Genomic DNA, 13,700 nt, shown 5'->3' with positions numbered 1-13,700 from the left:
GGGGCATAACTTGGAATGCATATTTTACATTAATTTTAATGTCGACTAACATTTTAGTCTATAGTGATAGACTATTTTTCTAATAAAAACAGTATTTTCGCAATTTTTGGATATATTATTATTTTTGACCTGACAAGTACATAATATTGTTTTGCTTTGAACATATTTTAAAAAATCGATCTGACAACTCTATCTTAATCTGCTTCCTGTTTAGTGAAAATCTTGTCAGCTTATAATGAAGAAATGTCCTTTCTGATTTACTGACATAATTTCAATTTAATTACAAAACTTTACATAAAATAAACATGGACAAAATCATGATTGGTTATGTTTTTTTATGATGTGCATGAAAAAAAAAACATTTCAAAGTAATGATAAAAATATTTCACAGTTAAGACTATTTTTATATAAACTTTTAAAATATATATTTTATTATATAAAACCATTCTGAAAAAAAAAAAAACCTTTTCAAACTGAAGCCCCCCAGAACATTTTGATTAAAGCATATTTTATTAAAAATTAAATCATTCTAAAAAAAATCATTTTAAGGTAAAGACTAATTTAAATAAAACTAAAATTATGTATGTATAACTCAAAAGAGACTCTTCTTGGTTATACATCAGCAAAACCTGTTAAACAGAAATCAGAAGTCAAAAGAAACAATTTCCGTATAAATAAGTTTTCAATATATAAACTTCTCAATGGAATTGGCATAAATTTTGTTGGAAAATGTTGTCTGAATCTGATTTGAGTAAATTTATCATTTGAAAGTTTGGAACAGACTGCAATGCTGTGTCCACCCAATTCTATGTGATAAAACATGAATAAAATAAAGAAATAAGTGAAATTAAATTCTAAAAGAATCGTTTTTATTTGTATCCAAAATGATTGTAATGTGGTGGAAAAAAATCATTAAAAAATTTTAATTACAGAAATTTCCCTGCGAACATTTATTTTTGAAGATCGTTTTTTTTACTTTGGAAGTTTACAATTACTTATCATTTTATGTTTTTCCAGCTCTTCTGAAACACTAGACCAGTCTAAAGATACTAAATCAAGCATGGCATATACTCACAATAGCTAATATGTCTTTTTCACTCATTTTTTTTTTCTATTGTTTTCCTCCTGGTTCCTTCTTCTGCTGCTGACTACTCAGCATGAATTTCTGCTTTGATAATGAATTTACAAACACTTCTCTTAATCAAACTTATTTAGACTTTAGAATTTTTGAAATGAGGATTGATGATTTGTATTATTGAAACTATTATTCTCATCTTGGTTTTATTTTCATGTTTCGACTGATAAGATATCAGTCGAAATGTTTTATGAAAATAATAATCAAGATGAGAGAATAATAGTTTTAATAATGCAAAACATTCATTTAAATCGAAATTTGATTCCGCTATCACCATTTTCACTGCTGCTGGTGTAGTATTGCTAGACTAGATTCGTGCAGAGGAGAAATGGGTAAAAGTTATTGGTTCATTGGGGGCGTCTGTCACTAATGAAGTAAAATTTTTATAAATGCTTGTTTGTGGAGTCAGCTTTCAAACAACAGAAGAAAATGTGTGAGAATTTATTTATGAAAACATTGTCTTCTAGCCTTCATGAATGGAGCAGTGACGTTCATCGTGGGAACCATAACCTTTCATGAAAATGGTCAGCTTCTTCTCTCCCATGATTCCGTTTATACTCAATTCTGCCTGGTGTCGACCAAACTTTCTAAAAGAAAAGAGAAACAAAAAAAAAAATGATCAATTGCATGAAGATCATCTCACAAAATCATTTTGTGGCTTCACAATTCCTTTTTGGTTTTGCATTTCAAACAAGGCATATTGCCACTTTGCTACTATTTGAGATCATGTCTACAGGGAACTATGCAGGCAATTGAGCAGCGAGATGTTTGTTCACATTACATTTAAACTTTTGTATGTTAGTACAGTCAAGGAAACATGGAAAGAGAGGAGTCCATTTTTTAATTGCTTAAATCTGAAATATTGGTAAAATACTAATCAATATGTTTATAAAGTGTTGCAATGAATATTCAGATTTTTAATTTAAAAAAGACAAAAACTATATGTGCTTTTTTATTTTTAAAGAAACATTTGCTTACTTTTAAAGACATGAAGCAAGATTTCGACTTTGTTTCAAATCTTTTCTAAACGATTTCCTTTTGTTAATCATTTTTATTTTCATTTTGGAGATATAATAATAATCTTTCTGGGTAGCAATCTGTGAAATTTCAAAATGGACAGTTTGTAAGTGTCTTCAAATGTAAGCATATGCCATTTCTTTTAAAGAAAAATAGCATATATCATTTTTGGCGTTCTTAAATTTCAAGTTTGAATAATCATCGCATAACAATATTTAAAAAAAAAAGTGCCATCCTTCACCTTCCCTATAGTGGGTGCTACAGATGACCTTTCAACTAGTCCTCTCCATCCTTCCCTGTCCTCTGCATGTTTGACCGCCTTGCTCAGATTCAATTCTATTCATTCTGTGATGTCTGTCCTTTTATCTTCCTCTCTTTCCTCTGACTCTTCCCTGGAGCACTATCTTAGCAAGCCCCTCTCCTCTTGTTACATGGCCAAACCATTTTAGTTTGCACCTCCTCATTGTGGTGAGAAGATCTTCATAAGGACCAATGGCTTGTCTTATTCTGTTTTTGACTTTCCCATTGGTTGTGTGGTCTTTGTAAGAGATGCCAAGCAGTCTTCTGAAGCATCTCATTTCTGAGACCTGAATCCTCTTCTCTAATTCTGCTGTAAAGGTCCATGTTTAACAAGCGTGCAGGAAAGCTGAGTGGACAAGGGAACGCATGAATCTTATCTTTGAGCTGAGCTTGATCACCTTGACCTTCCAAATGATGTTCAACTTAGCCAGTGTTACAGCTGTCATTGCAATTCTGGCTGATACTTCAGGCTTGGACCCCTCATATGAAACTATTGCTCCAAGGTATTTGAACTTGTACTTGAAAAGACTTAAAAACTGCCCATTTTAACATCCCAATTTATTATGACCTAAAGAAAGTTTTATATCTCCAAGAGGAAAAGAAATTAACAAAAAAAAAATCGCTTGAAAAAGTTTTCAAACACTTGAAATCTTTAAAGGTAAATAAATGTTTCTTTATTTTTAAAGGTAAATAAATGTTTTTTTTTTAAAGAAAAACAAAAGTAACTATCTTTTTTGTCTTTCTTAAATTTCAAATTTTAATATTTATTTTATAATGATATTTAAAAAAAGTACCCTCATATTTCTTGTTGAAATATAATTTTCTAAATGCATATGGTTAAAAGGTATGATTGATAGGGTTTGGTTTTAGGGTCAAATATGACCTCCATATATCGGAAGTGAATCTGATTGGTTATGTAGAGTAATTAATGCAAATTAAATAAATAAATGCCATGATTGATACAAATAAATTATATATACTTTATTTATCAAACATCAGAATGGTTACGATGGTAAAGTGAGCCGAGAAATATTTTGGTTGAAATGTGTTTAGCCTTTGCTGATGTTTGGGTCTGAATAGTTCTGTGTATGTGTTTCTCCCACAAGTTGTTTCAAGTAGTGCTTATTTGAGTGAAAAGTGTGCAAATTGTTTAAACTGCTATACATCATGTTTTGTTGTGACCACAATCCTGAGCAAAAATTATGTTGAAGATTTGTATGTAATCTTAATTAGTTTTCTCTTTTATCATTCAGTGCCTGGCTGTCATACTCTTATGTCAGTTTCATCGAAATATCTAAGCTGATCCGAGAGACATAATTGATCCTTTATGTTTTATATTTTTGAATTTTTGAGATGAGAATTAATTATTCATATAGATACATACGTCATCAATTGAGCTGAGTACAAATCCCAAGAGCGATAGGAGCCTTCTATCATGTTTGAAAGTGACACAATGTTCAACAAGCGAGATTGGAGATGTGCCGCTGTATAACTCATGCTCTCTACTGATCCAACAGGATCATTGCCAGCACCCTCAAAATGCATCACTGGATTGCCACAAATAACAGGGACGTGCTCAGAGTGATGAAAACAAAGTTTCCGCCCATGGTTATGGTCTTTGGTATGGTTTCAAGTGAGGGCCACATCATGCTGCCTCATATCTTTGAAGTCAGCTTTGAAGTCAACACCCAAGTGTATCTGAATGTGTTGAAGAATGTGGTGATACCCTGGTGCAATCAGATGGCCGCTGGTAGACCCTGGGTGTGGCAGCAGGACTCAGCACCAGCCCACAAGTCCAAAGAGACCCAGGCTTGGCTTCAGGAACGCTATGACTTTGTATCCTTCTCTCACTGGCTCTCCCCTCCTCCTCCGACCTGAACCTGCTGGACTACTTCGTTTGCTGATATATCGAGAACATCACCAACATGACCTCCCACAACATCAAAGCCAGCCTGATCGCTGCTATCCCCCGAGTATTCACCGAGCTCTCACCGGCACTTGTAGAAAAGGCATGCTCCCAGTTTGGGACTTGTATCGAGACAATGATTGAGACTGAAGACAGCTACATTGAATATATATCAGCTATACTACATAATCAAGTTACCTGAATTGATTTTTTAAATCAGTTTCAAAATAAAACTGTAGTGTTGTTTTCTTTAGGGTGACACTTTTATCATCCCACCATATATATATATATATATATATATATATATATAATTTCTGTAGAAATATATAAATAAAATTAATATTTTGTTAGATTTGTTCCAAGGGAGGTAACTCTGCCTCACTTTATTAAGTAAATTTAATTATTGACGATTACAATATAAAGGAGTTTTCAGATTATTTTTAAACTTAACAAAACATAAGTATAGTTTTTGAATTGTATGATTTTAAAAATTATAATTGTAAGGATTGATAAGTTTGATTGTAATAGCTAATAGATTTGGACTATGTATGGTTTTTAATTCGGATCAATTGATTAGTTATGATAAGCGACTGAAATGATCAATCGTTTTTTTTTTTGTTAGTTTTTTTTTAGCTTAGTTTAGTTTTGTATATACAAACATGTATAATAGTTTATAATTTGTTGATATTATTTTCATAAGTATGTATACACAAATTAGAATTAATAAATTTACTAATTATTAAATAGAACATTTTGGTAGAAGATTCATAAATTAATTAAAATTATTAGTACGAATAGTTGGGTTTAATGACTTTGTTTGATAAAAATTCAATATGGCGTAATGGAAAAATATAAAGGTATCTGCAGCTTCTCTTTCAATTTTCAGATTTTTACCATGTCAAATCATATTTCAATTCCTTTTGACGAATTGATTGTTGTTATTTCTTCTGATGAGTTAAGGGCATAATAGATTCACTGATTGATTAAGTGATTGATTCTGAACTATGAAACAGATACTGTCAAGAATTGTATAAGTCAACTGAATTAAAGGAATAAATTATAAGATGGTCAACATCATGAATTTTGGAATATAACTTTTTGTCATTTATTATATATATATACTGTACTTTGGGATAATTACACCAACTTTTAAGTGCTCTTTTGAGCACTTTTTTTTAGTTGGCACAATTACCCCCAGATTTGTGCAATTACCCCAAAGTACAGTATATATATGTGCAAAGTTCTACAAAGAATACTCACTCATATATTATTTTTGATGCACTAATTCCATTCAGTTTGATTGAAAGAAAAAAATCACACATAGCAAGATCAGGTGAGTAGGAAGGTTGTTCCAATGAAGTGATGTTCTTTTTTTTTTTTGGCTGAGTGCTTGTCATTTGTTGCTTATTTTTCATAAGTCAATGATGTTAAATAAATAAGAGTAAATAAAACAAAGCAAAAGAAAAGATAATCACATACTTCCAACATATGATGTTTCATGATAACCACTTATCTCTCTTTCACCCATAGTACACATATCACACCCGATCCTGTTATTTTTCACACCAACCTCATATTGTGTGTTTAGCACAATTTATTTTTATCATGAAATCCTTCAATTATAAGAGCTAAAATCCCACAAATCGAACTATCAATGATTGACTATTTATAAATATGCTAAAAATGTTTTGCGTTATTTCAGAATTTTGTTAAAAAGAATCGAATCGAGAGATGCAAATCGAATTCTTTTGATCTTTGCTTGTCATGACTCACTTTGCTTTGAAATTGACATTGATTTTCCTCCAGAAATCATGTGCGTCCAAATAACCCGAGTCGGGTTCCACTCGGAAAACACTTGCGTCACAGCAGCCACACAAAACATCTGAAATAAAACGGAAAGTAAGTTTCAACTTTTGAATGCTAAACACAACAAAAACAGAAAATTGATCAAACCAGTTGAAGGCAATTTAATACAAAATTCAGTTATTTTGCTAAAAGAATTTTATGTTTCAACTACTTAATATCTTTAAATATGCTTTAACTAGTTCTAAATGATATAAATTGATGTACATATAGTAGGGTGAAAGAAATATCTGTATTTTCAGGTGGCGTTTCATGTCATATCCAGTTTAGATTCTATTTAATCCATTAAAAGGAATTCGAAAAGTAATCCTATCTCAGTAATGTAAACTAAAGAGTGATCCATACTTCCCCAAAGCTCCCAGGTTTTTGAATAGTTTTGTATGTGAATCTGGCCATAAATAATAACAATTGAATAATGACATATTTCAATATTTGTTATGCAAAAACAATTGGACACGTCTTTTTTTTGACTAAGTTTATCTCTATTATTATATAAAAGTCGCTGTGTGTGTGTGTGTGTGTGTGTGTGTGAGGTCCTTCCTCATAGGCTCCAAAACGGCTGAGCCTATCTTTTGCAAATTTCACACAAAACTAATTTATATGTCTGGTAATGTTCTTAGATATTTTTTGTACAGAAAATCGTCTGATAAGCATTGAAAATCGATAAAATCCGATCTTAAAAATAGCTTTTCTCTTTTATAAATAAAAAAGAATAATTTTTACAGGGAAATATTTTACATTACATTGGCCAAGGGAGATAATACAATCTTAGCAAATAATTTCTTCTTAAAAAAGCAAACAGATTTATTATAATCTGGAGATATAGCTTAGTGGTAGTGTATTCGACCACAGATCAAATGATTCAGTGTTCAAGCGTGGGTGTACCTCACCATTTTATTTTGATTTTTTTTCTAATTGGTGAGTTCAATTTATAATAAAAGTACCATTTAAAATCGCTGGAAATCATTTCTTTGTTTGCATATTTTAAAACTAAACATTAATCAGAAGTGACTTTTCCAGGGCATTCATTGTCAAGCCCTAAACTCAGCTGATGTGATATTGTAAACAAACACAGATGGAATGTGATAAACGACATATCATCATTATTTTTTATAATTATATATTTTTTTTGCAAATTATTCCCATAATATATGATAATCAATCTGCATAAATTAAAATATTATGTTTAAGCGTATTGTATGACCAGGCAATGCCAGGCTGCCAACTAGTTTTATATAGAAGACGGAATTAATTTTTAACATTATGGATTTACAAAACTCATGTAAATTTATGTTTTTGCTTAGAACTAGCAATCATTAACAATGAAAATTTAATTTTCAGTTTGAAAAGGAGAAATAAAGACACAAAAGAAAGCGGGCATATTAAGTCTGAATAGAAAGTAAGAGAACTGTCAAATAACAGAGAGGAGGGGAGAGAAACGACATGTTTCACACTTTTTAGGTCTATAGAAAAGTGTGTATTTAATATAAAGATTCCATTTGATGCAAGCATCAGCACCTTCCTATGCATTGTAAGAGATTAGACCTATAATCTTTAAAACTGCATCTATTATATAAAGGGCAGTTGTGTGTGTGTGTGTGTGTGTGTGTGTGTGTGTGTGTGTGTGTGCCAGCCAAAAACTACAAAACAAACATCCACAAATTTGGTATATTCTTGATCAGCATTGCTCTGGATGAATAATACAGAGTGTGGCATAAATACTGTTACAAAATAAAACTTAGATTTATCTCAACAAAATAATTCATTACAAAAGCCAATTATAAAAAAATGATTAGCAAATAATGAAGGATCAATATGGCATGAATATTATTCCAAATGTTCCCCTCGAGTCTTCAATACACTGGGAAGTCTTTTGGGGAAATCATCCATAGCAACACGCACAACATCTAAGGGTATTTCTTCCCAGCATTTGTCCAATTTTATCTTAAAAGCTTCAATATTTTGACACGGAATAAAGCAGGCTTTACTCTCCAGGATTGACCACAAAGAATAATCAAGAGCGTTAAGACCAGATGAAGAGGTAGTCCATTCTTCTTTGCTGATCCAGGACGGACAGTTGTTTCTACATCACTGCTGTGTTATCTGAGCAGTGTGGCTTGTCGCACCATCTGGTTGGAGAGTTCAAACTTCATAACCGTACATAGAATTACACTACGGGATCACTACATCTTCAAGAATGTCCTCAATGTAACATTCTTTTGGGGGAAAAACAAGTGGAGATTCCCTCTCTCAGAAATATCTGCCCAGATCATCGCTGATGTTAGTTTTTGTGTTCTGATAAATCTTTCCTGCATTATCAGGTAGTGTCTCACAATTTCTTGCAAGGCTCTATCATTTTGATGATTGGGGGACTCTTAAAGTAAGAATAATTTTTCATCTATGAAAATGGTGTTACTGAGCATGCCCTCTCTGATAAACAAGAGTCAACTTCTAATGAGTCGCTTTGCAATTGTGGATGCAGAGAAAAGCAGTCGCTTTTGGAGATTCATTGGTGATGTTTGTGCTTCCTTTGCCATTTGTCTCATTCTTGGATTTTGCCTGATTTTTTCCAAAACATTTTTTATGAATTTAGGTGTTCTGGAGGGGCGGAGTTGGCTTGATCATGGTCTATCTTTGATCAACAAAGTTTCCAGGTAATGAGCAATTGTCTTTTTATGAACATTCTGTTGATTTTGAGGTTTTTCTCTAACTTGAATATTTCTGGTGGATGCCGGTTCTTATAATGCTCTATAATGAATTTTCCCTTCAATTCAACAGACTTTGTTAAAAATTAGTATCTTATGTTTCTGAAAAATAAGAAATAATATATCACATTATCATATAATGACAATAAAATAGTAAATTTATTTTAATATTATCATAAAGAATAGTTCAAAAATTTTGTAACAGGACTTATGCTACACCCTGTATCTAAAATTAAAACAAAAATTATTCAATATTTGAGCGTCAACTGGGCAACGTTTCGTCATTTTAAGTCATTTAGTATTTATTGGATAAAGGAGAAGTAAATGACCTACATTATCATTATTTTCAATACATTAAAATAAGAGAGAGGATTGGGCTGGGCGGAGGTAAAAGAGAGGTTGTGGAAAAGGATGGAGAAAATGGGGAACAGGAGATACACACATTTTTTAACCTCTTCTATTTATTTATTTTATTGCATCAGGCAACACCGGGTAGCCCCTGGTAGTTTTTCCATAAAAAAAATTACTGAAACATATGAAACATTTTCTTTATAAATTAATTTAACAATGCTACTCTGTCTTCTCTCTTTCTTACACCGGCTGTCTCCTATGGGCCGAACAATCTGCCCTCCAAACTCTCCTATGAGCAAATGAATTAACTTTTGGCCAATCTGTACACTTTTTCCTTTATTTAAAAATTTGAAAAACTGAAAAGTAGTGCAATATCCAAGGGCATAGATTTTGTTGTTGTCTTGCATAATGTTTTCAACAATTTCTCTCCTTATGGTTCTTGTAATTTTCATAACTTTTCAGTTGTAGGACTCTCCGGCCTTCGTTATAGTCTCTGATATTCTGCGCAAAACACTAACCATTTATGTACACATGTTTTATATCAAAAATAAAATGAAAAGAAAATTATGCTTTGTTAATGCTTGCATTCACTTTTAATCTCAATATATTACTAAAATATTCACATAAAATCATTTAATTTTTCATATATAATTTTTTTTTCTGATGGTCTACAGAAAGCCTGTTGACTTTTTATCATAAATTTCTTTCAAAATTCATTTCAAGCAGTGAGGTAAGTTGTCTGATTTGCCATTTATTTTTGGCTTGAAATGGTTTGTCTGAGGGCTAAAAAGAGGCGCATGTTTTACTTGCTAATATTTGCATGATGGGATATAAGTGCATATATAAATGTACAAATAGATACACCTTGATCTTTATTATAATGTAGAGGATGCAAATTCTTCCCATTTTTATCAATCATTTATCAACATTGATGAAGAAACTCATTAACTCTTATTCTTTTGCTTTTGCAGTGATTAATTTTTGTAAATTATTCCCATCTTTACCATAAATTGATGTATTTGAAACTTTTTAACTGCGATATAGTCATGAAAATAATTTCTTCCATTTTTATGCATAAATCATTTTTACCAATCAATCATTTTTATTATTAATTTTTACAAATTATTTTTAATAATCAATCATTTTTAACAATCAATCATTTTTACCATTCATTTTTACCAATTATTTTTAACTATCAATCATTTTTACAATTCATTTTTACCAATCATTCATTTTACCAATCCTTTTTACAAGTAAATTTTACCAACATTGATGAAGAAACTCGCTGATTGTGATTTATTATTTAAATTCTTATGAGTTCTTCTTACCAACATTGATGAAGAAAAAACTTTTTGTCTGCGATATATTCGTTAAAGTGAATGTTTCCAATATTTCATGTCCAATCCAGCAGATTCCAAAATCCAATTCAGCCGTGGATATTTCAAAATCTGGCAGGGCAATGTCTGCTTCCACATCAATTGTCTGTGAAAACAAAATTCAGAAAAGCATTTGAATCTCTTTTAAAATTTTTACCAATTGCATTGAGCGTGAAAGTTCATCTTCAATTGAGATTTGAAAAAAAAAAAGAAAGTTTTTTTCAAATCTATAGACTCTTTACATTTATAGTTTCAATCATCTAAATTTATTTAATTCGCTTAAATTTTTCCTTGGTCACCATGATCATGATCATCAGCTTAATGTCTGTTTTACATTTACCATGCTTTAAGAGATTAACTTTCAAACTGACTCGTCTTTGGATAAGTTGACTTCCAAACTAACCTAACACATGCTAGCATGCGAAACAATTGTTAAACTAAATAAGATGGTGGTGGTAGTAGTGCTGATGGTGATGATGATCGTACATGTAAATTAAAAAAGCAAAAAAAAAAAAACGATAACTCTTACAAAAAAAAAGTTATTCCCCTTAACTAAATTTTCTTTTTAGTTGTTTAGTTAAAAATTTCTCCAGATTAGCAAACTGTTGATAAAGATTAAATACTTTTTAAAATAAATTCTAGCAAAGTATGCTATTTTATTGGCAATAACAAGATAGAAGAACCACGAATGAAAATTGGCATCAGAATAACAGTTTCATTTATCAGCTTAAATACTATTTAGGTCCAACTTTTAAAATACAGCCGACATGATTTTATATCTTAGAAGTAATCCCAGAATTGAATTCAGTATAAGTAAACATGTCTATCAATTTTTAGGCAGAATTTGGCCACCATTTCTGCAGATTAATGATTCAACAATATATGCACACATCAGAGAAGACGAAAAGAATGAAAAGGATTATTAAAATACATTTCTGTTATATATTGGGGCCCTATGCTGATAGGTAGGGATTATGTCAGCTAGTATGAGTTTTGGGAGCATTCCACTAAATGCATGTCAGACCTAGTGCACCCAGCAAGTGTGGTGATAGAATCAAGGTTCAGATTCCTAAACAAAACAGCTAGAAACAGGTGTTGATTACATAAGAATGATCACGTGTTTGAGTTTGAAAGAGAGTTTTTGACCAGTTTTGTGCCTGGGAAGCCAAGAGAGCAGACGTGCCCAGCAATGTAGGGATTAAAGTGAATCTCTTGAGACTAACTGTTCATCGATCAATTTTAATTGAGTAGAAAATTTTAGTAGGAAGAAATTAAATTTAGCTTATATTTTATGATGGTGTAATTTTTCTGTCTCTCCCCCTTTTTTTTGAAAGAATCTTCTCCCCAAATAAAACTTTTAAATCAACAAGTCTCCTTGTGTTTCTGTGCATAATTTTTATTTGTCTTGAGTAACAGAATATCAAAGCCACTGGATGATCCAATAAGATAAATCAACGGCCACATATACATGGGAAGTGATGAACAAAGGATGAAGACTCGGCACACATATGTGCAAAGATTTTACTTAATCAAATTGTTGCTCGATTACCTGACACAAGTGCATTCCATCGTTTAACATCATTTGTTAGTTTAAATGTTTTGTTATGAAAATGGTACATTTTAACTACAAGTTTTCTTATTTCATTACAAGTTTTCTCGTTTTTATTTCTATACAAAGTTATATATATATATATATATATATATATATATATATATATTATGAGAATAATGGAAATAGTATTCCGACAAAATAGAGAAATAAAAAGGAACAAACCGAGTTATGTGTTCATCAACGTTTTGTCTTTATTTCGATTCCAGAGGAAGTCTCGAAATAAAGACAAAACATTGATGAACACATAACTCGGTTTCTTCTTTTTTATTTCTCTGTATATTTATATATTTGTGTGAACAGGATTTACTTATTAATTACGATTTTGAAACACAGCTACTATGCATAAAGAGTGATAATGTGGACTATATTTAGTTTTAGTTTAATGCAAATGGTGTGAAAAGGATAGAAACTCTTCTTGAAAATTCAGACATCTCTGATTCATGCGCCATTTCAACAATAGATATTAGACATGAATTCATAAATATTCTATAAATTTCAGTTGCTTCAAGTATTTTTAAGGTATTTTGGAAAGCATTTTTTTTTTTTACTGTTTTGTCACCCCAAACAAAGTACTGTGCCATTAAGTTATAAATGGCTACTATTTGGGACTAGATTTGCAGGAATATTATGTAGAGAGTTGGGCAGTAAGATGCCTGCTCACATTACACTTGAACTTCTGCATGTCAGTACAGTCAGGAAAGCAGGGGCCTGGAAGGCAATTCCAAAGTCTAGTAGTTTGAGGGAACTAGCTAATCATGTAGAAAGCTTTCTGGTGTCTACGAATCTCTACAGTGTAGGGGTGGGATTTTGCTGCTTGTTTGGCTTGTCGGGCATATTTATGTTGAGGGGATACTAGTGTTTTGTTTGTCTGAGTACTTACCAGTAAAGCATTTCGTAAAACGGGCACATGGATGCCACATTTCAGCGATAAAACAGAGGTTGGAGTCTGGCTAACAGTGCAGGATCTATTATGTTGGCAACTGTTTTTTAAACCCTATCTAGGAGAGAGAGACTAGTGTCAGATGCACCAGCCCATATATGACACAATATATGACAACCATATATGACAACCATATATGACAACAATATATGACAACCATATATGACAACAATATATGACAACCATATATGACAACAATATATGACAACAATATATGACAACAATATATGACAACCATATATGACACAATATATGACAACAATATATGACAACCATATATGACAACAATATATGACAACCATATCTGACAACCATATATGACAACCATATATGACAACAATATATGACAACAATATATGACAACCATATATGACAACAATATATGACAACCATATATGACACAATATATGACAACAATATATGACAACCATATATGACAACAATATATGACAACAATATATGACAACCATATATGACAACAATATATGACAACAA

General features: G+C 31.4%; 1 protein-coding gene across 3 annotated transcripts in view; it reads right to left on the bottom strand.

Moving 5' to 3' along the window:
* Nucleotides 1-847: 847 nt before the first annotated feature.
* Nucleotides 848-13,700, bottom strand: part of LOC145291395 (deleted in lung and esophageal cancer protein 1-like) — a 134,295-nt gene continuing 121,442 nt past the window's right edge. For all 3 annotated transcript variants that reach the window (XM_080137191.1, XM_080137193.1, XM_080137192.1), the window contains exons 35-37: nucleotides 10,606-10,759; nucleotides 6,132-6,240; nucleotides 848-1,722 (exon numbers count right to left, since the gene is read on the bottom strand). In XM_080137191.1, the coding sequence (XP_079993317.1) occupies nucleotides 1,599-1,722; nucleotides 6,132-6,240; nucleotides 10,606-10,759 (387 nt within the window). In that variant the 3' untranslated portion in view covers nucleotides 848-1,598. The remainder of the gene's footprint in view (nucleotides 1,723-6,131; nucleotides 6,241-10,605; nucleotides 10,760-13,700) is intronic.

The sequence above is a fragment of the Euprymna scolopes genome, chromosome 12, assembly GCF_053919585.1.
Source record: "Euprymna scolopes isolate OS-2025 chromosome 12, ASM5391958v1, whole genome shotgun sequence".
NCBI classification, from domain to species: domain Eukaryota; kingdom Metazoa; phylum Mollusca; class Cephalopoda; order Sepiida; family Sepiolidae; genus Euprymna; species Euprymna scolopes.
This window is presented reverse-complemented; position numbering and strand designations above follow the sequence as displayed.